Here is a 21,781-nt window from a genome sequence, read left to right as displayed (position 1 = left end):
GAGAGCGATGACTCTGATGAGGGGCCAGGACCATCAGGGAGTGGACTGCTGCCTTCAGAGATTGTGGGGGCTGGCAGCAGTGATGAGAAGGTTCCTGAGGAGCCTGTGCCAAGTGCATGTGCACGAAGGATTACTAGAGGAAAGAACAATTACAGCAGCGCAGGCGACTTGGGAGTAAGGCTGCAAGGTAATGGCCCCTCCCTCAAGAGGATAAAAGCCAGGTTTGTAAAGGCGTTCTTTGCAGACAGCAAAGAAGCTCTTAGCTCAACTGGTGGACATCTTAGTTCATGAATCTTGTAAATTAGTTCTTATCTCTAGGTTTTTGGCAGCCTTGACAAACAACTTGGCAAGGCTCTTTCTTGTCGGAGATAATTGTCGGAAAGCAGCCTTTTATCTGTAAAGGAACAGCATTCGTGATTAAAAGGTGTGGGCTGCTGCCTTTGTCTGTATTTGCTCTCTGGGAACCCAGTTGGGTCAGAACAGTAGGGAGTAGAGTGTATTTGTGTTGATATACTTAAGATTCTGGCCTTTATCTGGAAACAACATCGTAGTTGTTTAGATCTCAGCTCTGGAATTTCTTGTCTCGAATCTCTATAGTCATTGAGTACAAACAACACAGCTACATGTTGCTAATGGTTACACAGATATTCCTTACACTTGGGACTGGAATTTCCATCATTAAGAGATGTTCTTGTACAGCACAATGTCACGTGGCTGCATTGCTTAGCAACGGCGACCCCTGCAGACCCTACTGCCTCTGTTAAGCGAGGATTGTGGTTCATTAAGTGAGCACCTCTTGCAACTTCCTGCCAGCTTCCCACAAGCAGAGTCAATGGGGTAGTTGGCAGGAAGGGATAAGTCCCTGGGGAACCACAGGCAGACTGGCCGCTGCTGCTGAGTGAGACAGGGAGTGGGGTAATATGTGGGTGGCTGGGGAGGCACAGCACGAGTGAGCCAGCAAAGCTTGGTTTGAATACAGAGGGGCTGGGGGAAAGTGCTCAGATGGGCATACTTGCTGGAGTAACTTGCAACATTCCTTGCTTGGCTTCCCCACTGAATTTACTTGGGGGAAGCCAGCAGGGAAAGTGCAAATTGCAATCATGTTATTGCACAACCCCACAAGAAGTTGGTTGCCAAGTACCTAGATCATGATCACCTGACAGCAGGGCTAGTAGGATGGCTGAGCATAACCGTTTGTTTGACACCATTTAAGTTCAGACAATGAACAGGCCATTAATAAAAGACTACCCGTACTACATTCAAATAAAAAAATAAAAGCAGAATACAAATACATCTTAATCCTGCTGTTATTGTCCATCTTGTCAAAACATTAAAAAATAACTTATAACCAAAACAAAAATGTGCTCTTCAAAGTCTCCATATTTCCCTGTGCACCTGATTTTTTTCCTGCTGAGAAGGTAGTAGCAAGATAAAAATGTCTAGTTAAAATATAACTGAATTGTCCTTAAAAGGGAAAATCAATAAGGGAAATCCAAGGAGCAAAACATAACTGCAACCTGATTTTTTTTTCATGAAATAGGATATTAATTTTGCTACATGAAAGACTCAAATGGGAAATGTAGTTGCATTAGTTCTAAATGCATTATAATATATGAGAAATTACTATGAAGTATCCTTTTTCCTAATTCTTCTGTGGTCCTAATAGTACAATATTTAAAAAGAAAAGTCCTATTTACAAGATTTCATAAAGATGTGCACAGATTATTTAACGTTCTAAGTGCACAGATTATTTAACATTCTAAAATGTATTTCTTGTTACGGTAAATGTTAGTGACATACAAAGCAGTTTAAAAAGCAAGAAAAAATTCATTTATTAATTTACTAACCACAGCATACATTTTAAATAAAACAATTTTGAAAAAAGGCATAGTTGTATTGAGTTTAATTTGTACACATTCAACTATTTTTGACACAGCAATATTTGCTTTTTTTTTTTAAGAACTTTTGGCTTAAAGGCATGTTCTTAAGATAGAACAATCTTTTTAAAGACTGTCTTGTTTCCATTCTATTTTCATTACTGTTAATTATCATGGCCAGAAAATCTATGGTTTGTCACTCAATTGTTTCTTTGATGCTCATTAAAAAAAACCCCACATTTGGCACATTTAATTGCATTATTAGGAAGTTCCAGAACGTCAGCAATTTGAGGGTTAAGAGTGTTTTCTGTAGCCCACAAGCACCTTTCCTTGGTAAGGCATATTGTGCAAACACAAATATTTGTATCCTCTCAAAATGTGATTGAAAACAAAAGGTGACCCTTTTACAATGTACTAAATAGAGTCCAAATGCTAATTGTTCACAAGCCCTTCCCACTGCTTGACTGGCCAGTAGGGGAGGCAGATAAAATGAAGCCCTGATAGCACACTTATAGACACTGTGATATCAGACAGGTTTGGCATTTAATATGGATTTAGTATTCCCCCAGATTTCAGCTCTTGGCCTAGATGGCATGAGTCAGATGATAAGGAAGGATGTTTGCTTATTCCCAAAGAACACTAAGGTTTTTTTAAATCTTTGGCAGGACTCAAAAAGCCCACTATGATATCCTCCTCTGCTTTTCCCTTAAAAAGACATCTAAGAACACTGCTATATAAAATAGCAAGTAAAACCCACATTTTAGATCACATCATTTCAAAGGCCAGCTGCTCCTCGCATCTTTTTATTATCTTTTAATCTAATGGACAACAGTAGTATGGTATTCTTAACCCTTCATTACTGGCACAATTTAAGAAAATGGGACATAAATTTTCAACATGATGATCCATTTGCGATGAGAACACAGTACCATTCAAATATTTAGTGAGTCCTATCAAGAGTCTGCTGTGGGCCTCTCCCTTAGCACTCAATTCCGGCTGGTTTAATTTTTTGTTTTTAATAAAAGAGACATCAAGAAAACTTGCAAAGCAAAGAGCCAATCTCAAGTATCATCTTCACAAACTCTTACCGGCACACAGTCACATAAGCAATCTGGAAAGTGTGCAATCGCAGCCAAGTGTTTCCTTAGAAATGTCTACACACCTCCACAAGAAAGCATCTTCATCAGTTTGCCCTCTTGTAGATGACTGGCTAAGGTTGCCAAGGCAGGCATTTTGTGAACAGTCACAATCCAAGGCAGATGTTGGCATGGCCTCAACATTCCACATGCTTCCGCTGATCAAGAAAGGCTGGGAAACCCACCAGAGAGAACCAAGACTTAAATACAGAGAGTTCAGCATGCTGGGGAAGAAAACATATTCATGTTAAAGTTGCCCATACTCCCAAATTAACAATGTCAACTTTAGAACTTGAAGGTCACAAAACAAACACTGAGAACATTGAACCCATTTTACAACTTCCTTAATTTCAAACTAACAATTACAGAGCATATCCATCCTGGTTTTATTTCACTCCTGTTTTAAAGATATTTACTTGAAACAAAGTCCATTTCAGCTTCCCAATGACTAAAATCATAGTTGTGTAAACATGATCTCATACTTTCACTGAAAGACTTAGAAGCTTTCCCTGATAAAAGCCTGACATGTATATTTCAGTGTTTTTTCCCCAGTGTTACTTTGTCTTCTAAAGGGTTTATGTTCGAGGGCAGGGCCAGCTGCTGGAGAGTGGCAGTGCGAGCGATCTTCGCTTTGCAAGCCGCTTTTCCTGTGTTCGTGGAGCTCATCAGAGCTGTCAGAAGTTCTGGAGGGACGGCTGAAGGAGTTGGGATGTCCTGTGAACCGTGAGCAAGCGGCGGACTGGGAGAAGGCGGCCAGCAATGGCCGCTGAGATGATCGGATGGCTGAACAAAACAAGCGATCAAGCAGAACGACGGTGACCTTTACTTGACCGAAGTTTTTATTCCCCCTAGGCTTTTTGTGAGAAGTGGCGGAAGGGAGCGCTAATAAGACTTCAGAGCCATGGAACCTGGTGAGAGGTGAGCACTGTGAAAGTTCTAATTGTAGCGGCAAGGGTGCTAGACAGCGAAAGAACTAGTGAAAAGGAAACCAGGAAACAATAAGAATTGAACAAAGCTGAAAGGGGCAAAAGAAGAGAATATAAAAGAAATCTTGTAGTGTATTAACTTTTGATATTAAATAGTCTGTGGAAAAGAAAAAGAAACTAAATAGAGACTTGGAAATTTGGAAACTGTGGTAAAGCTTTGAAGGAAAGTTGAGTTTCTACAAGAACAATGACTTTGCAATATAGAGTGTGACAACTAGAAGAAAGGGACATCTGCTGGACATCTGGTGGGATATAATTGCTAGTGTTTTATTTAAAAAGAGAGAAGGAAAAATAAACCTGAGAAGTGACTGTTGAAAACCACTGCACTTACATAATTATATAACTACATTATACATATTGAACTAACTAAGTTGCTTTCCAAGAAGGGAAAATATCTACAGCTTTATAAATAATATATCTGTATATCTATATATCTTTTTAGAATATAAACACTCATAAAAGTTTATAATCTATCCTTTAAAACTTTCATTGAATATTGAATATAGTTATTGTTAAATACAAATAGAAGATATATCTCTGTTAATTTTTTTACATAGGATTAAGTAAGACTAACTACACTTTGGGGTTACTGTAGAGAACTCTATTATAAACTACTATAACTGATAATCTCATAAGGTCAAAGTAATATCCTTGATATTGGGATTAGTTACTGCTGCTTTCTGATTGATGATTTCTTATCTAAGGACAAAACCTCCCCCCCCCTTCACTGAATTAGGGCATAAAAGGGGCAAAAGGGAAAAAAGTTTTAAAAACATCATCAATAGATAATTGGCTAATACCCAACCCAAGGCATAAAATAAAAACCAACAGTGGAGGGTCAATGAGGTGGAAGCCATAAGTGGGATATTTTGTTAAATAATAGCTTTTGGAAAAGTTTATTTAATATGGCAAGCAACCCAAATTTGACAAAGATAGGGGAGGGGAAAAAATACAACACAAGGCTTGATGATACCTTCTAGTCCCTCAACACAAAAATTAATAGAGGATATGATCCAGAAGGAACGATCTAATTCTTATAAAGACCTCCAAGTTATGATGTAGAACACGTAAGAAGTCATGTTAAAAAACCAAGAAGCCATGTTAAAAAATCATAAAGTTTTCAAAAAAGAGATTGATGTCATAAGAAATGATACAAGTGAATTAAAAGAAAGAATGCAACAGATAGATGGGAAGAGTGAAGCCTTCCATGTCCAAATTACCAAAAATGATCAAAAACTGGTAGAAATAGAAGAAAGACTCTCCAAAGAAGAAAAGAAACTTATGGAGATGAGTGAGAAATTAATCTCAACCAACAAGGAATAGAAACATCCGTGATCTTTGTAGAAGCAGAGAGAGTCTCCCAATACCTCAGGTTTCAAAATAGAAGAAAAAGAAGACGACCTGCCAGAAAAGATGGCTGACCTACTGGCAGAAGCTTTAGGGATCGAGAAAGAGCAAATGATTCCTGAAATGGATGAGATATACAGAGTCCAAACAAGCAGAAGTTCATGTGAAATTCACCAAAAAAATCAATCAGAGATGAAATTTTACATCGAACACGCGACGAACAACTTGAATATAAAGGAAAATAAATATTAGTGCTAAAACAAGTTCCAGAAAGCATGAGGGAGAAAGTACCAGTTTTTGACGACAAGACTAAATAAAAATAATATCAATTTTAGATGGCTAACACCGGAAGGGATAATGGTAATCTGGCAGGAAAAAAATACAAGCTTGACACCGAAGAAAAGGCTGGAGATTTCTACAAGCAATACTGTGACATTGAAGAAGATTCAGGAGATCAAGGAGAAGAGAAAGATATAATTGAAGGTAGAGACCCAGGACAAGCAACAGAAGAAACAGAAAGACTACAAGAAACAGAAAGACCTAAGAGAAGAGGAGATGGAGATAAGATAGAATATTATGGAAGGAAATATGAAGAACCCCAAGAAGCTAGAGTCACCAGAAGTACGAGAACAAGATACAATTAAGAAAATAGATGAAGAATGGGGGATCTAGTCAATAATTATTAACAGACTTAACTCACCAATAAAACATTAGAAAATATTCATCAAATTACAAAAATTGAAAACTGATATAATTGCTCTGCAAGAAGTCCATATAAGATAGAAGCGGATGGTGGTGAGGTGAGACTGCCCATAGGCTGCTCCTAATGGCCAACAGAAATGGCTTTGTGGGGAGGCGAGTCTGCTCTCATGGCGCTTCTAAGGGCCAATAGAAGCGGCTGGTGGCGAGGCGTGGCTGCCCGTGGAACGCTCCTAACGTCTGTTATGAGCAGCCTGGTGGCAAGGCAAGTCTGCTCACAGGCCGCACCTAACGGCTAATAGAAGCGGCTGGTGGCGAGGTAAGTCTGCCAGGGTGGCGCTTCTAATGGCTGTTAGGAGCAGCCTGGTGGCAAAGCTAATGGCAAGTTTCCTCCCCCGCCCTTCCCCCCACTTCTCTTCACCTCGTGTTTTTCCAGCGATGTGAGAAATAGCAGGGAACACATGTTTTAAATAGGCCCAAATTTTGTGGGAAGGACTTAATTTACCACATGCATATAAAATAGTGCTGGGCCTTCCTACGCAGGGGTGTATTGTTGGAGAAATACAGTACAAGAAATGAAAATCACTCAGAAGAAAAGATTAGAACCTACCTAAGGAAAGCTGATTTACCAAAGATCCCAGAAGACATGAAATTAATGCTCAATGATGAAATTACCATGGCAGAATTAATCAAAGCAATCAACAAACAAAAAGAAACAAAGCATCTAGCCCAGATGCTATACCTGCAGAGCTATACAAATAACATCAGAATTTATATACACGTTGGAGGTCCTAACGAGAATAATTAGACAAGAAATACAGATTAAAGGATTGGAAATCAAGAAAAAAAAATTTAAATTACAAGCATATGCTGATGACTTAGTATTTTTTTTAGAAGACCCTGAACAAACAAGTCCAATATTATTAGAAAAACTTGTAGATTATGGAGAGGTAGCTGGTCTGAAAATGAAGAAAAAACAAAAATTATAGCCCAGAATATGACCAACAAACAAAGAGCAAATCTTGTTAAACTATTAGATATCCAAATATTACAAAAAATAAAATATCTAGGAATTAATATTTTGGCACGTTGCTCCACAATAAAGGAGGATAATTATGGAAATTTATTGAGACAAATTAAAACAGATTTAGAACATTGGAACAGTCTTCAATTATCATTAATTGGCAGAATTTCAGCTATTAAAATGAACATATTACCAAAAATTTTGTTCCTATTCCAAAACATAACAATCAAATTAGAAAAAAAATTCTTTAGGGAACTGAATAAAATAGCATTAAATTTTGTGTGGCAGGGAAAAGACCAAGAATTAAACTAAAACACTCACAAGATGCAAAAGAAAGAGGGGGACTAGGTTTCCTGGATTGGAAATTATATTATCAAGCTGCTGCCCTAACATGGATTAAAGATTGGATAAACTTGGGGGGGGGGGAAGACTTTTATTCTTAGAAGGGCACAATTTGCAACAGGGCTGGCATGCATATCTATGGCCTAATAGACATATAACACATCAATACTTTGTGAGACATAAAATCTGACAAGCTCTAATATTAATTTGGAATAAGATCACAAAATTGGCTTTCCTCCTTAGAAGCTATATCATACCCAAATGTCTAGAACAAAAAAAAAAGAGGGGTAGCAATATATGTCAAAGATAGATTTTCAGCCAAACAAATTTTCAAAGATAACGAAGGAAGAGTTCTAATTATAGAAGTGGAAATGACTGACAAGAAAATAATAACAGCAGCAATCTAGGTCCCAAATGGAAGTCAGGAACAGTTTTTTTAAACCTACACAACACAATCTGTGATATAGAATATGAAGAAATACGTTTAATTGGAGATTTCAATGCCATAGTGGATAAAGAACTAGACTATAAAAGTAATGAAATTAGGAGAGGAAATAGAAGAACGTTACCCAGAACATTTTTTGATATGGTTAAGGATCTAAACCTACAATATCTATGGAGAGAAAGGAACCGGGAGGTATGACAATTCACTCACTACTCGAATAGACACGAATCATACTCAAGAATTGAGATGGTGTGGATGTCAAGAGGAATCAATACAGACATTAGAGAAGTGGATATCAAACCGAGTCTTTGGGCCGATCACAACCCTATTAAATATAGCTGGAGAGGGCGCAGGAAAATAGCAAGTTGAACAATGCAATGTGTAATTTTAAAAGAGAAGGAATTTAGATCAAGAATGGAAAAGAAATTGGCCCTATTCCTTAGTGAAAATAGAAAAAAAAAGATATCAATAGAGAATCTCTGGGATACATCTAAAGTGTATATGAGAGGGGTGGTGATTGCATATATGGTGAAGAAAAATAAAGAAAAAAAAATACAAACAGAAAAAATTACAGGAGGAGTATAAATGACTAGAAATAATGCTACAGAAAGACCTGCAATTGAAAAATTTCAAACAACAAATGAACCAAGTCAAGCATAAATTACAATTGCTAGAAAAAGAAGAATTGGCACAACAGTTAAAACAAACAAAGCAGAATTTTTTCAAGTACGCAAATAAACCAGGGAAGTAGCTAGCACACAAGTTGAGAAAACAAAAGGAAAGAGGCAAATTAGAAAATTACAGGATGAGTTTGGGAAAATTTATTATCAGGAAGAGGAAAAAAGAAACATAGCCCAGAAGTTCTATGAGGCTCTATATAAAGAGAGTGATGAATACTTAGAACGAGATACGATGGAACTGCTAAAAAGGGCAGAATTGTCAACAATTCCGGAGGAGACAAAAACGATGCTCAACAAAGAGATCAGAATGTCTGAGGTGCTTGAGGCAATAAATAAACAAAACATTAACAAGTCACCAGGCCCGGACAACCACCCAGCGGAAATATGCAAAGAACACCAAAATACCTTAGCATCATTACTAGATGTATTTGATGCAGTTCTAGATGAGGCAAAAGCTCCACAATCCTGGCAGGAGGCAACTATAATCTTGATACCGAAAGAAGTGGACCAAACGCTAATCAAAAACTATAGACCTATATCACTTTTAAATGTGGATTATCGGAACAAGATCTTCGCAACAATAGTAGCAGATAAACTTAAAAAAATCTTAAGCAAATTTATCCATAAAGACCAAAATGGCTTCCTATCCAATTGGCAAATAAAACAGAATTTGAGGACTATATTGGACATTTTAGAGTACTATGAGATTCATAGCAGTCAACAAATGGCATTACTCTTCCTTGATGCACAAAAGGCCTTCGACAACATTAAATGGTCATTCCTTTTACAACAAATTAAACATATGGACTTTGGTGAGAAATTCTTCAATATCGTTAGTACGATTTATTCGGAACAGAAGGCTAAAATAATCGTTAATGGAGAGGTAGAAAAGGATTTTAAGATCCAAAAAGGAACTAGACAGAGCTGCCCATTATCACCATTACTTTTTATATGTACCCTGGAAGTATTGATCATAATTGTAAGAAAAGAAATCTTAATAAAAAGCCTAGAGATTAAAAAAGAGGCATTTAAATTACAAGAATTTGTGGATGATTTGGCATTCATTTTGGAGGATCCAGAAAAATCAGGACCAAAATTTATTGAGTTATTAGAAGAACATGGCAAAGTTGCAGGGCTAAAAATTAATAAGGATAAAATAAAAATGTTAACTAAAAATATGAGAGAAGCAAAAAGAGAATCCAACTAAAAATGGATATACAGATAGTCAAAAAAGTTAAATATTTAGGAATTATTATTTCGCCAAGTTGCTCCACATTTAAAGAAGATAATTATGATAAATTACATCAACAAATTAAAGACAATTTGGCAAGATGGAGCAACCTAAGACTATCATTATCAGGAAGGATTTTGGTAATTAAAATGAATGTGCTCCCGAAATTGTTATTTCTATTCCAAAACATACCTATAAACCAAAACTTCTTTAAAGAACTAAACAAGACAACCTCTAATTTTGTATGGCAGGGGAAAAAAAAAACGAGGATTCAACTTAAATTATTACAAGAAGCCACAGAAAGGGGAGGTTTTGGCCTCCCAGATTGGGAAATTTATCATCAAGCAGCTTCACTTACATGGGTTAAATACTGGATACTATTAGAAAATAGAAGAACCCTGCAGTTAGAAGGACACGACTTGCAACAAGGATGACCAATATTCATTTTTGTATGTAGTTAATAAAGGTTAATAAAGGTTATGTGTAGATTCATAAAGGCTTGCTTAATAATCAGAAGGAGTTGCAACAAGGATAGCACGCATTTCTATGGACTTGACAAGCCAGGCTTACATAGACATTTTCAACAACATAGAATTAGGCAAGCACTATTTAAGATTTGGAATAAAACTAGAAAACAGATATATTTAGAAATGCCAAATTGGATATCAATATTGGAGGCAGTAACATATCCAAACCTATTGAAACAAAGGAAAGCTATCACCTACAAAGACGTCTTAAATGGGGACAGAGAGTTAAAAACTAGACAGGACCTAAAACAGCATGGGATGGATCTAGAATGGTGGGAATATTTACAGCTACAAGCAAGGTAAAAACAGGATAAAAAAGAATGGGGAATTAACATGCAAGAAACAGTCTTAGATAAAATTCTCTTAGGATCAGAGGATAAATTGATAGGAAAACTCTACAAATTTCTATTAGCCTATAAATTAGAGGAAGAACAGGTAAAGGAGACTATGTGGTATGGACCAGAGACTTTGGGTACAGCATTAATTTAGATCAATGGCAAATAATATGGGATAGAAATAAAAAGATCACCATGGCCACTGCATATAAAGAAAATCTGCTCAAAATGTTCTATCAATGGCATCTTCCACCAGCCAGACTGGCCAAGATGTTCAAAAGTCAGATCCCAAATAGCTGGAAACGTTCAATAGAATGGGGAACATATTACCATGCATGGTGGTGCTGCAGAAAAGCGCAGGAGTATTGGCTTAGGACGGGGAAGTGACTGGAGGAAATGTTGGGTCTTAAAGTAGATCACCTACCAGAATGCTTTCTGTTAGGAATTATGTCAAAAAATATAAGAAAGATGAGCTTTATTTGATTATACATATTATTACTGCAGCAAGGATAACATTTGCCCAGAACTGAAAAAAGACAGTTATACCAAGTGAAGAAGAAGAAATAAACAAAATCTTACTATGCGCTGAAATGGACAAGTTAACTCTAGAAATGAAAAACAAAGATAAACCGGCATACTACGCAATTTGGGATAAATTCTATCATTGGTGGGAGCAGAGAGGAAGGTCTTAAGTTGGGAAAGGAGTTGTTCAAAGGGTATATGATTGGATGAGATGAAAAGAAGATAAATGATGTTAGAAATCTATTATATGAATGAACAAATGTATATATGTATATAGTTGAAGAATTCTTTATAGGAAAACATATATATATATGCGATATTGACCCCAAATCATGTCAAAGCGACTTCACCATGTTCAATGTTTTTAATTGTTTTGTTTAATAAAATGTTTTTTTTTAAAGTATGGGGAATAAACTGCCAAGATACAATTCTAGACAAAATACTATTAGGACCAGAAAAGAAACAAATAAAGAAATTTTATAACTATCTATTAGACTATAAGATGTATAAGGAGCAGGTGAAAGAACCAATCCTAACCTGGGCCAGAAATTTTGGTTATAACATACATCTGGATCAATGGCAGCAAATCTGGGACAGGAATAAAAAGATCACTCTAGCCACATCTTATAAAGATAATCTATTTAATATGTTCTACAGATGGAACCTCCCACCCACCAGACTAGCTAAAATGAATGGTTCCCAATCACCGACATGCTGGGAATGCCTAAAAGAATGAGGCACTTACTATGTGGTGGGACTGCAAGAAAATGCAAGAATTTTGGCAAAAAAATTGGCAATGGATAGAGGAAATGTTAAATTTAAAAATAAATTATACACCAGGAATGTTCTTACTAGGAATAACAAATGAGAATCTAAAAAAAAGCAGATCTGTATCTAATTATACATATTATCACAGCCGCAAGATTATCGATTACCCAAACATGGAAATTAAAAGAAATACCTAATGATGAAATAATAATAATAAAAAATCTACATTGCGCCGAGCTAGATAGCTTAATGTTAGAACTGAAGGAACGAGGTACTTCAGAATTCTATGAAATATGGAAAAAAATTATAATTGGAGGGATATGAAACGAAGTAAAAAAAATGTAAAATAGAAATTAAAGTTTACACTACAATAACATTTCTAAGATAGAAATGAATATAAAGATTTACAATGTAAAGAGATACACACACACACACACACACACACACAAATGCTATATTATTTGATGACAAATACTCCTTTTTGTATATATTTAATAAAGATTAATAACTGTTATGTATAGATTCATAATTAAAGGCTTGCTTAATAATCAAAAGAAAAAAAGAAAAAGGACTCATCATATAGTTCTCACACATTGCAGGTTAATTATCATTATTTCAAATATAAGCAGCTAATGCATTCTGTAATATTTTCAAAATGTCATTAAAACCAGCAAGAATTATTCTTTTTAGTGGCAGCCAATTTCCAAAATATCCTGGTATAAGTAATGTAAACTAATATACTGCTGAATACTATCTTTGCAAAGACTTTTGAATACTACAGCTACCTGAAATTAACAAAGGAAGAGAGATTGGCAGTAGTCACACACTTCTGTAAATTGTCAGGTAAAATGTGAGGAGGGGAAATCAATTCTGTATGAAAAACAGTTTCTATGGATAGAACTAGAAAAGGGTCAAATAAATCTCTCCATTCTGCACCTCTCAGGCACAAAGTTCTTGAGAACTAGGGGAAACTTCTAGAAATGATTTGGGAGGAACGCAAAGGAGAAGATTCTATCCCTGAGTGGAAAAACACTGTTGGACTTGTTTATATAATATTGGGTTTAATACACTATTGTGAACAAAATGTTCCCATTATCTTGAAACTGTTCATGCATATGCTTTAGAGACTGCGAAAACAAGTAGTTTTCAAAATGCATGAGTATTTCTGCACTTGATGGGTAAAGATTATTATACTCCTAATACAAATACAGTTAATTTTTTAAAGGAATGATAGTGTGTATTTTGCTATGTTAGAACCTACTTAATGGAGTACCTGTCCTTGGGAGTAGAACAAACAATTAAGATAGCCAACCCTCAGCTGCATTATTTCTTCCTGTAGTAGGCCTATCCAAAGCACAAGCAGGCTAGTTAATTGTATTTAAGTCTACATTCTTGTATGGGATGGGGGAATACTGGGAATACAATAGCCAGTTTGGTATGATACGAGAAATACGGTAAATAGAAACATGGTTTGTAGTAGAAATATGAATATTAGACTGTAATAGAACAGTAATGAATCCTAATTCAAACATGGAGAATTAAAAAAATTAAAGTTCTTTCTGAAAACAAAGGTATTATTAAAGATTCTTAGATACCACACTGAAGTATGACCGAACATCTTTAGATTAACCTTTATATTATTTGCTTTAAAAACTGAAAGAGTTCCAAGGTATTTTGCTGAACCAGTACTATACTACTTCCATTGAAATTTACAGTTTAATACCAACTGTATTTGACTTCACCTTATTCTGAAAAGCATTCTGTGGAATCAAGCTTTTAAAGGCTAATAACTTTGTTGGTCTGAGATACAAACTAATTATATTTCATATTTCAAGATGCAATAAATGGCAAAACATTGATTTTTCCAGGAGTTTCTCATTCAGAAACAAAAATAAGTCATTTCAATCTTTGTTTCCCAAATATCTGTAAGGATTATTTTCACATTTGGATTGATGCAGCTCATTACTTTGTGAAGAATTTTGAATACTCTCAATGATGTCTTCAGTCTTCTAGCAAAACAGTACGTAGGGCATCTTCTGTATTGATTAATATTGATGCTATTGCTCCATCATTAAATTCAAATGAAGTTCCTCCATCTACTACCATACAGGCATCCCAACAACGAGAACGAATGCAAACTCTGAAAATACATTAAAGAAAAATATTTCTGACAAACTATCAAGTGAATAATTTCAAATGCATATAATATAGAAGCAACACATATTTGATAAGATGTTAAGATGAAATAATGTGGTCATTTAATCTGGTGGTGGTGGTGGAATGATGTTGCTAAACTATAGATAATCCTCGACTTACAATAGTTAATTTCATAACCGTTTGAAGTTACAGCATCAATGAAAACAGTTACTTATGATCATTTTTCATACTTATAACGGTTGCAATATCCCCATGGTCACATGATCAAAATTCAAGGCTTGGCAACTGACTAATATTTATGATGGCTGCAGTGTCTCAGGGTTATGAGATCACCTTTTGCAAGCTTTGACAAGCAAAGTCAATGGGGGAAGCCAGATTCACTTAACTGTGTTACTAATTTAACAACTGTAATGATTCACTTATCAACTGTGGCAAGAAAGGTCGTAAAATGGGGCAAAGATCACTTTAAAAGTCTTGCTTAGCAACAGAAATTGTGGTCATAAGCCGAGGACTACCAGTAATGGAAAGTCTACTGAACTTCTGGTTTTGTTACAGATAGGAATGCCTAAGAAAAGATTCAGGTTGAGAGACATTCTTGAGGGAAGATTTCAAAATACCTATTGTATTACAAAAATAAGAAAAAAATTTCTTCAGAGTGCCCTTTCACCCATTCTGCTGAAATAACACATTTAATTATGTTTTTCCAAACTATGGTAGGAGAAAGAACTGTACATATCATTTTCAGTGGGTATCTTCATGAAACATTAATCACAAATGGAACCTTATATCATTGCAAAGGTAGCTTTGGGGAAACAAGCATGAAATTTTTCATGCTTTTTCCTGTAAACTGAAAAGAAATACTTAATTGACTAACATTATAATACTATTTTTACAAAACCCATCATCATTTTAAAGGACATACTTTTTCAAAAACTATAACTGCTATTAGTTTTGCTTCCACTGGAAGAAATAACCTTTGATGCATTTTTTGTTTGCTTTCATTTAAGTCAAATATATTGTCCTTTTGATTAAAAAATGTCCTTTATGAAGGGCTACAATGTCTGCAAATTTCCTATATCCTTATATTATAAAGTGGTAAGAATTTGCTGGATGACACTTTGCATTCAGTCCCAAAAGTGGCATCAATGGGCACAAGAGAACAAATGTAGCATATAAACTTTTTAAAGCAGCTAAGTCTTTTCCATGGTTTGTATAGCTTCCTCCTGCAGCTCCACATGATCCAATAAAAGATGTATCTGCTTTATTTTAAAAAGTTGCAAACAGGTGCTATATTTACACTCATGTAAACTCAAAAATTGTTTTGGTATTGGTCAGAATTACTACCCTGCCTTAGTGATTTTAACTAATAGTTAATAAAGACAATCAGCTTTGGATTTCCAAAATAGAATTCAGATTTCTACATTGTATTCAGGGACCTAGAGATCAACTGAAAGCAATTCCTTCCAGATCTGAATCTAAAATAGCTGTTGCTCAAATTATGGTTAGATAAACACTTACTATTAATACTTACTTTGAAGCAAAGCCTCGTTGCCGACTACTTGAAAAAACACGGTTTGAAATGGGTTCTCGTACACTAAAAAACAACCTAGGTTCCTCTGGACTATAGAGCAGTGATTCATTATATCCATTTGTGACTGAAAAAGCAGAAGACAATCAATCAGGTTCTTTAAGTAGAACACTAAGAGTTAGTGCCCAAATCATTTTTTTTTATATTTTTTTCTGATATTATGTAACATAGAAAAACTGTAGAAAGCTTGTGGAGATTCTTAAAATATTGTGGAAATTAACTTGCTTAAATCTGTTATTTTGTAAGTTACTAAATGTTATGTTAGTCCAGGGCTGTCAAACTCCAGGCCCATATGTCACACGCTGGCCATGCCCACACCCAGTTTAGCAAAGTGGGCAAAAGTCCCGATACGTCACATGACGCCACCATGACAAAGTGAGTTTGACAGTCCTGTGTTAGCCTATCTCATCAGATATTTTGGAAATATGACATATTTGAAGAAGCACTTGAACTACATACACTTTATTTTATTTATATATACAGATGTAAAAAGGAGTCCCTGCAGATTTTAATTTGCTAGTCATTGCTGACTATAGAGGATGGTGCTCGTCTGTTTCAAGGCCACTGAGCCAGTGCTGTCCGAAAACATTTCTGTGGTCATGTGGCCAGCATCAGATCATGGAATGCTGTTACCTTTCCACTGTACTATGCTTCTGAACTGCTAGGTTGGCAGGAGCTGGAGCGAGAACAGAAGCTCATCCCATTACGTGGCACTCGGGTTTTGAATCTGGGCTGCTGGCTGCCATCTTGAAGCCCAGCACTGCCCCCATTTTTACTTACAGATGTAAAAACCTTTAAATTAATGTATTATATTAATGCTTGCAAGTTAAATGCATAAAATAATGTTGATTATTTCCGTAACTCTGACAGTGGTGGGATTCCATTTTTTTTACTACCAGTTCTGTGGGCGTGGCTTGGTGGGCGTGGCAGGGGAAGGATGCTGTAAAATCTCCAGTCAGAGGTGGTATTTTCCGGTTCTCTGAACTACTTAAAATTTCCTCTACAGGTTCTCCAGAACTGGTCAGAACCTGCTGAATACCACCCTTGAACTCTGAAATCCTGAGCAAAATTGAAGAAGAAAACAAATTGGTAAACCACAATGATTAAACATGCTAAAAATAGGCCTCACCTTTCTGTATTAGTTCCTTGTTCAATGGAAGCTTCAAATTCTCATAACTTTTAGCTATTAAACCAAAAGAAAATTATTTGTTATAGAAAATTATATTTTGCATTTGCTAGACAACATGTTACAAAGAACAATACTCACTCTTACAAAAATAAGAAATAAAATTCTAAAAGACTTCTATTTCTGACCAGCACCTGACCAAACAATAAGAGAAATATATACAATATATATTGCCACTTTTACAGGATAATCTCATCTAATATGTATGTCTGTTATATATAGGAAAATAGGAAAGCGATAGATTCCCCATCCCTGATAAATTTAAGGGCAGTTTCGCAAAATGCATCCTTTATTCTGATTCAAGATTATTTGTTAAGCAAAACAATTTGGTTTCGTTGAACAAAAAATATAATAAAATACAGATTTTATTTTCTAAAGCCATGTACAGTTATTTAAAAGCTTTTCAAGTCTTATAAGTATTCTTCTTCAACTTATTTTCCCTGTTGCAGAAATTAGACCTACAATATAAGCACAGTTTTAACAGCGATGTAACTTTTATATCATTCTAGTAGTATTTCAAAGTGCTGTTATTGATGTATAAGTGATAAATATTTAGCCTCTGAAGAAAGACAATGTACTTTTAGGCTATTTTAAGTTCAGATTAAATTAGACAATACGCCAAACAATTCTTTACTTCGTTTTCAGTGATGAGCATGTCATTAGGAACTCACCAATCTTAAGAATTTCTTCCACAGCCTGATTTGCTATTTTGTTGATATTAAAAGACCTAAAAGAGAATTAAAAATAATACCTAGATCAACTCTAGCTCGGAAGCCTTCGTCCATACCTCTAGAATTTTTTATTATTTTAATTAATTAATATTCATTACTATTGTTTGACTTGGAAGCTGAAGAAAAAAATAATAATAAAAAATGTGGGCTAATAAAGTTTAACAGCAGTTTAAATAAAACAGAAATTCCCAAAACCCACAACATTGTTCAACCATTCAACAAAGTTTTTCATTTAAAGGCTACCTAAACATTGGAAAATTATCCAATGTTAAAATTATAAGCATTTCTTGGGATAATATTAAGCATGCTTAACTCTTTATCTAGAAAAGTTGAGGGAGTAGTAGAATTTCAGTCAAGTAACCCGGCAGATTAGAGAAATTATGTCTATTTTTGAGTGCTTACAGAATGTGTTCTAGAAAACAAACATTCACTTGAATTCTAAAATCATAATATTTTGTAAGGATAGTAATGTATGTATTTTACGAGTATTAAAATGTTTAGTAGATAGAAATTTGTGATAAAAAAATAACAATCCAATGATTCTCACACATAGCATATGCAATTGTTAGAGTTATTTTTATTTTCTGAATAATAATATTCTATGTATCTGTATCATAAAAGCTTGCTGCAATGCATCCCAAACCTTTTTTTTAAATATTGAAAAAATTTCCAAAGGCTTCTATAACTGAAGGTAAGCCATCTGTGCTGTTGACAAATGCAAAAGTCTTTTCAATACCAAAGGCTAACCATTTAATACTATTTATTCAGAGACAGTAACATGAAGGATGTACAATAACTATGCCATTCCTATTCAAAAATTTATAAGGATTTTAATTTTTACTGATTTGTAAAAAATGTTTTATCCCAACCAATTTATATTTTAAGATGTTCAAGCTTGTAGCCTTCCAGAAACATGTAAAAATGAGGGGAAGTTTCCCCCTGAAAGCCTTTGATTATCTATTTTCTTATCATCTGATATAAATTATTTTAAAATATATAAAAGGAGGCAATTTGATGTAGTGGTTAAACTAGTTCCTAGTCCAATGCCTTAGTACAGTGGTTCCCAAACTTTTTCAGTCCACCGCCCCCTTGGTGCTAGAAACTCATCCTCAGTGCCCCCCACCCAGGGGTGGGATTCAAATTTCTTAACAACTGGTTCTGTGGGTGTAGCCTAATTTAGGAGCATGGTTTGGTGGTCATGTGACTGGGTGGGTGTGCCGCAGGTCCACCCCATTGAGCCTGCTGCACCGGAGGGACTTGCCCAAGCAAGTCTGAACAGAGTGGTGCAGCAATGAATGGGGTGAACCTGAATGGCCAGCACCTAGAATGTGGCTGCAGTGACGCGTTGGAGAAGCAGAGCAAAGCCAGAGGTCAGTAATTTTTGTTGCAAAAAACCTGCAGCTGCTGTGTGTCTGGATGCTTTTTGCAGCAAAAATTACCAACCTCTGGCTTTGCTTGCTCCGCTTCTCTAACGCACTGCTGTGGCCGTCAGCAGTTGTCACGCATGCACGCGATGTCACACATGTGCAATAAGGATTGACTGGGCAGGGAACAGAGGAGCGGGCAGAGAGGAACAGGGCCAGCCAGGGGCCCGTTTTATCGGTTCTCCGAACTACTGGGAACAGTAATGAGACAGTAGAATCCCACCCCTGAATTGCGTCCTACGAGAAGCCCACCTCCAGTGCCCCCCTTGCCTCTTAGCGCCCTCCTGCCAGCCCCCTTGCCTCTTAGCACCTCCCTAAGGCATCCCACCGCCCCCCCCAGGGGGAAGTACCGCCCACTTTGGGAACCACTGCCTTAGTACATTTGTTTGAAATCACCTTAAATGAATGTTTCTCAGAAAAGAAGTCCCAAACATTAAAATACATTCAACATTTTTTTCCAAATATTTTTTTTCAAATACATACCCAGGGTGACATATAAAATAGGTAAGGCTTAAAATAACGCAGTAAATATAAACCCTCTACAACTTACTTCTTATAACAGCGGTATAGCATGTTGTATCAAAATAAAGGTGCTATATATTATTCCTTTTGGAAGATTTCCACAGATTAAGTGATAGGACAGAAGCACAGCAAACTTACCAAGCTTTTGATCCTGTTCCAGTGCATATATTGAGACCTGAGCTCTTTTGTTTCTCCCATGGACCATCATCTACTGATATTTCATAATAAGAAGCCCTACGAAGGGAGAATTTAAAACTGGGTTTGCAGGACTTATAGTTCACCCTGAATAAGACAGAACACAGCCCGACATCAGGCATGTACCAGTCTAAAAAGGCTAATTTCAAACATGGCTGAAAATTTTATTATTAATTTGTATGCAGCAGTTTTAAAAAGTAGGTTTTAAAGAATAAAGATTTATTTTTGATGGATAGGGTTTTTTTAAATCAGTTTTCAAAACTCCAGCATGTTGTTAGTACAAAAGCAAGCCATTTTGAAAGCCTTTTAGAATTTTCTGGTAATTTTGTTTACAATTAGCAGGAATCTACTAGTATTGAACACAACAGAAACACATACTAGTTTCCCTTCTACATAATTGTCCCTACTGTCATTAAAATTCAAAATGAAATTCTGAATTCAAGCCACAAGTGAGAGAAATCCCCTTGTCCCTTATTTATTTTTACTTCAATATGAAGTTCTATTAGACAATGCTAGAAAAGGCAATTTTTACATAGCTAACATAGCCCAGTGGAACAGTGAGAACAAAAATCAAAAATCCAATACCAAGACATAACAAGCAAGGTGAAAATTAGACACATTAAAGACCAGCTAATGATTTTTCTTTCAACAACTCACAATAAAATGAATATGTAAGACTTCTTGAAAAATATAGCACTTAATTGCTTGCTCACAGGCTTCAGAAGCAAAATATTATTATTGGGATTCAGTAATCAAGTATGAATGCAATTCAACAGATTAATCAGTAAGAAAGCAAAAGAATATAAAGATTGATTGAAGAGACTATGAATCAAGGTAGTTTGGAAATGTTTTAATACAAATAAAGGTTTACAGGCTATGCCAAACAGTAATGCTTGCAAGTAGATGTTTAGCATACCTGGATGAGAGAGACTCTCCAATAAAGACTTCATTTAACGATCTTACAGGCAAGAGGTGTGGTTCAGAAATCTGAGATCCTGCAATCATGGGCAAATTACATGGGTGAAATATAGGCCAAGCAGATGTCTCTAAAAACACACTCAAACATGAAAATGTCTCTGAACTAAAATTAAGATGATCTTTATTTTCAGACTTGATACAAAGCATTCATTTTATACAAACCTGACTGCATCTGTTCATAGGAGCTCTGCACTTAATAGAAGCATTTGATTATTTCTATTCTGAATATGTTCTCCTACTCCGTTGAGATGGTAAATTAAGAGCTGAAGATGACAGTTTAAGATTGGGTACTATCATCAATCAGAGATGAATACATTTCTGGAGAAAAACAGTACTCACTTTGATCCTGAAATCTTCCATTAACATGGGCCCTGCTGTGCTGTTCTTGACTCAGTTGCTGTTCATGTAAATCTACAGGGACTGGATTAACACCAGTTCCTTCAAGGTACAACCGGATTCGTTGCCTCCATTGCCATCTTTAAAGATGAGGGATAACACAAAAAGTAAAGCAACTAAAACAGCTGACAATTTTTTTCATGAATCACCACTACAACTGACCCATACAGCATTCAGAAAAATATTAACTATTTCATATAAACATTACTTAACTCACAAAGAAATTTATTTGATGGGAATGAAATTCATACTCTTATTCACAATCTAAATTATTAAATAATTTCTGAAAGTTCTAGGGCAATTTAACTTCAAGTATCCCAAAGACAAAATGTTCTTTTTCTGGTTTTCTGATGTTGGAAGAGATGAATTTTCAGAACAATACAAGATGATTTAGTGTGAAACCAATCAATCTAAATATTATACAATCTATTTAAGGAAAAGAAAAATGCAATTGTTGCTTTAATATTCCTCTTAATAAAATTAATAATTATATTCCTATTACAATCAAATTATGACTTGTTTAATTCATTATTTTTGCCAGATTCATGGTCACATATGTATACAATATTTAGAAGATAATCTGTAGGCATGTCACCAAAATATAAAATAACCAATTCCTTATTTACTTTAATTATTTTTAAAATACTGGTTAGCCTATCTAACAAATATTAAGCAGAATGGTAGT

At 35.4% G+C, this 21,781-nt stretch overlaps 1 protein-coding gene across 4 annotated transcripts in view; it reads right to left on the bottom strand.

The window, feature by feature from the left end:
* Positions 1–1,807: 1,807 nt before the first annotated feature.
* NADK2 (NAD kinase 2, mitochondrial) overlaps positions 1,808–21,781 on the bottom strand; it is a 38,130-nt gene continuing 18,156 nt past the window's right edge. The window contains exons 6-13 of one of the 4 annotated variants that reach the window (XR_015742394.1): positions 21,040–21,176; positions 20,639–20,717; positions 19,666–19,761; positions 17,522–17,577; positions 16,794–16,847; positions 15,608–15,731; positions 13,662–14,059; positions 1,808–3,237 (exon numbers count right to left, since the gene is read on the bottom strand). Coding sequence is in view for 2 of the 4 variants with exons in the window: in XM_026715762.2 (XP_026571547.2) it covers positions 13,921–14,059; positions 15,608–15,731; positions 16,794–16,847; positions 17,522–17,577; positions 19,666–19,809; positions 20,639–20,717; positions 21,040–21,176 (733 nt within the window). In the remaining 2 variants the exon portion in view is untranslated. Of the gene's footprint in view, positions 3,238–13,661; positions 14,060–15,607; positions 15,732–16,793; positions 16,848–17,521; positions 17,578–19,665; positions 19,810–20,638; positions 20,718–21,039; positions 21,177–21,781 lie in introns of all 4 variants that reach the window. The other 3 variants (XR_015742393.1, XM_087927383.1, XM_026715762.2) reach the window with 3 other exon arrangements.

The sequence above is a fragment of the Pseudonaja textilis genome, chromosome 2, assembly GCF_049901715.1.
Source record: "Pseudonaja textilis isolate UNSWEBS1 chromosome 2, rPseTex1.2, whole genome shotgun sequence".
NCBI lineage: Eukaryota > Metazoa > Chordata > Lepidosauria > Squamata > Elapidae > Pseudonaja > Pseudonaja textilis.
This window is presented reverse-complemented; position numbering and strand designations above follow the sequence as displayed.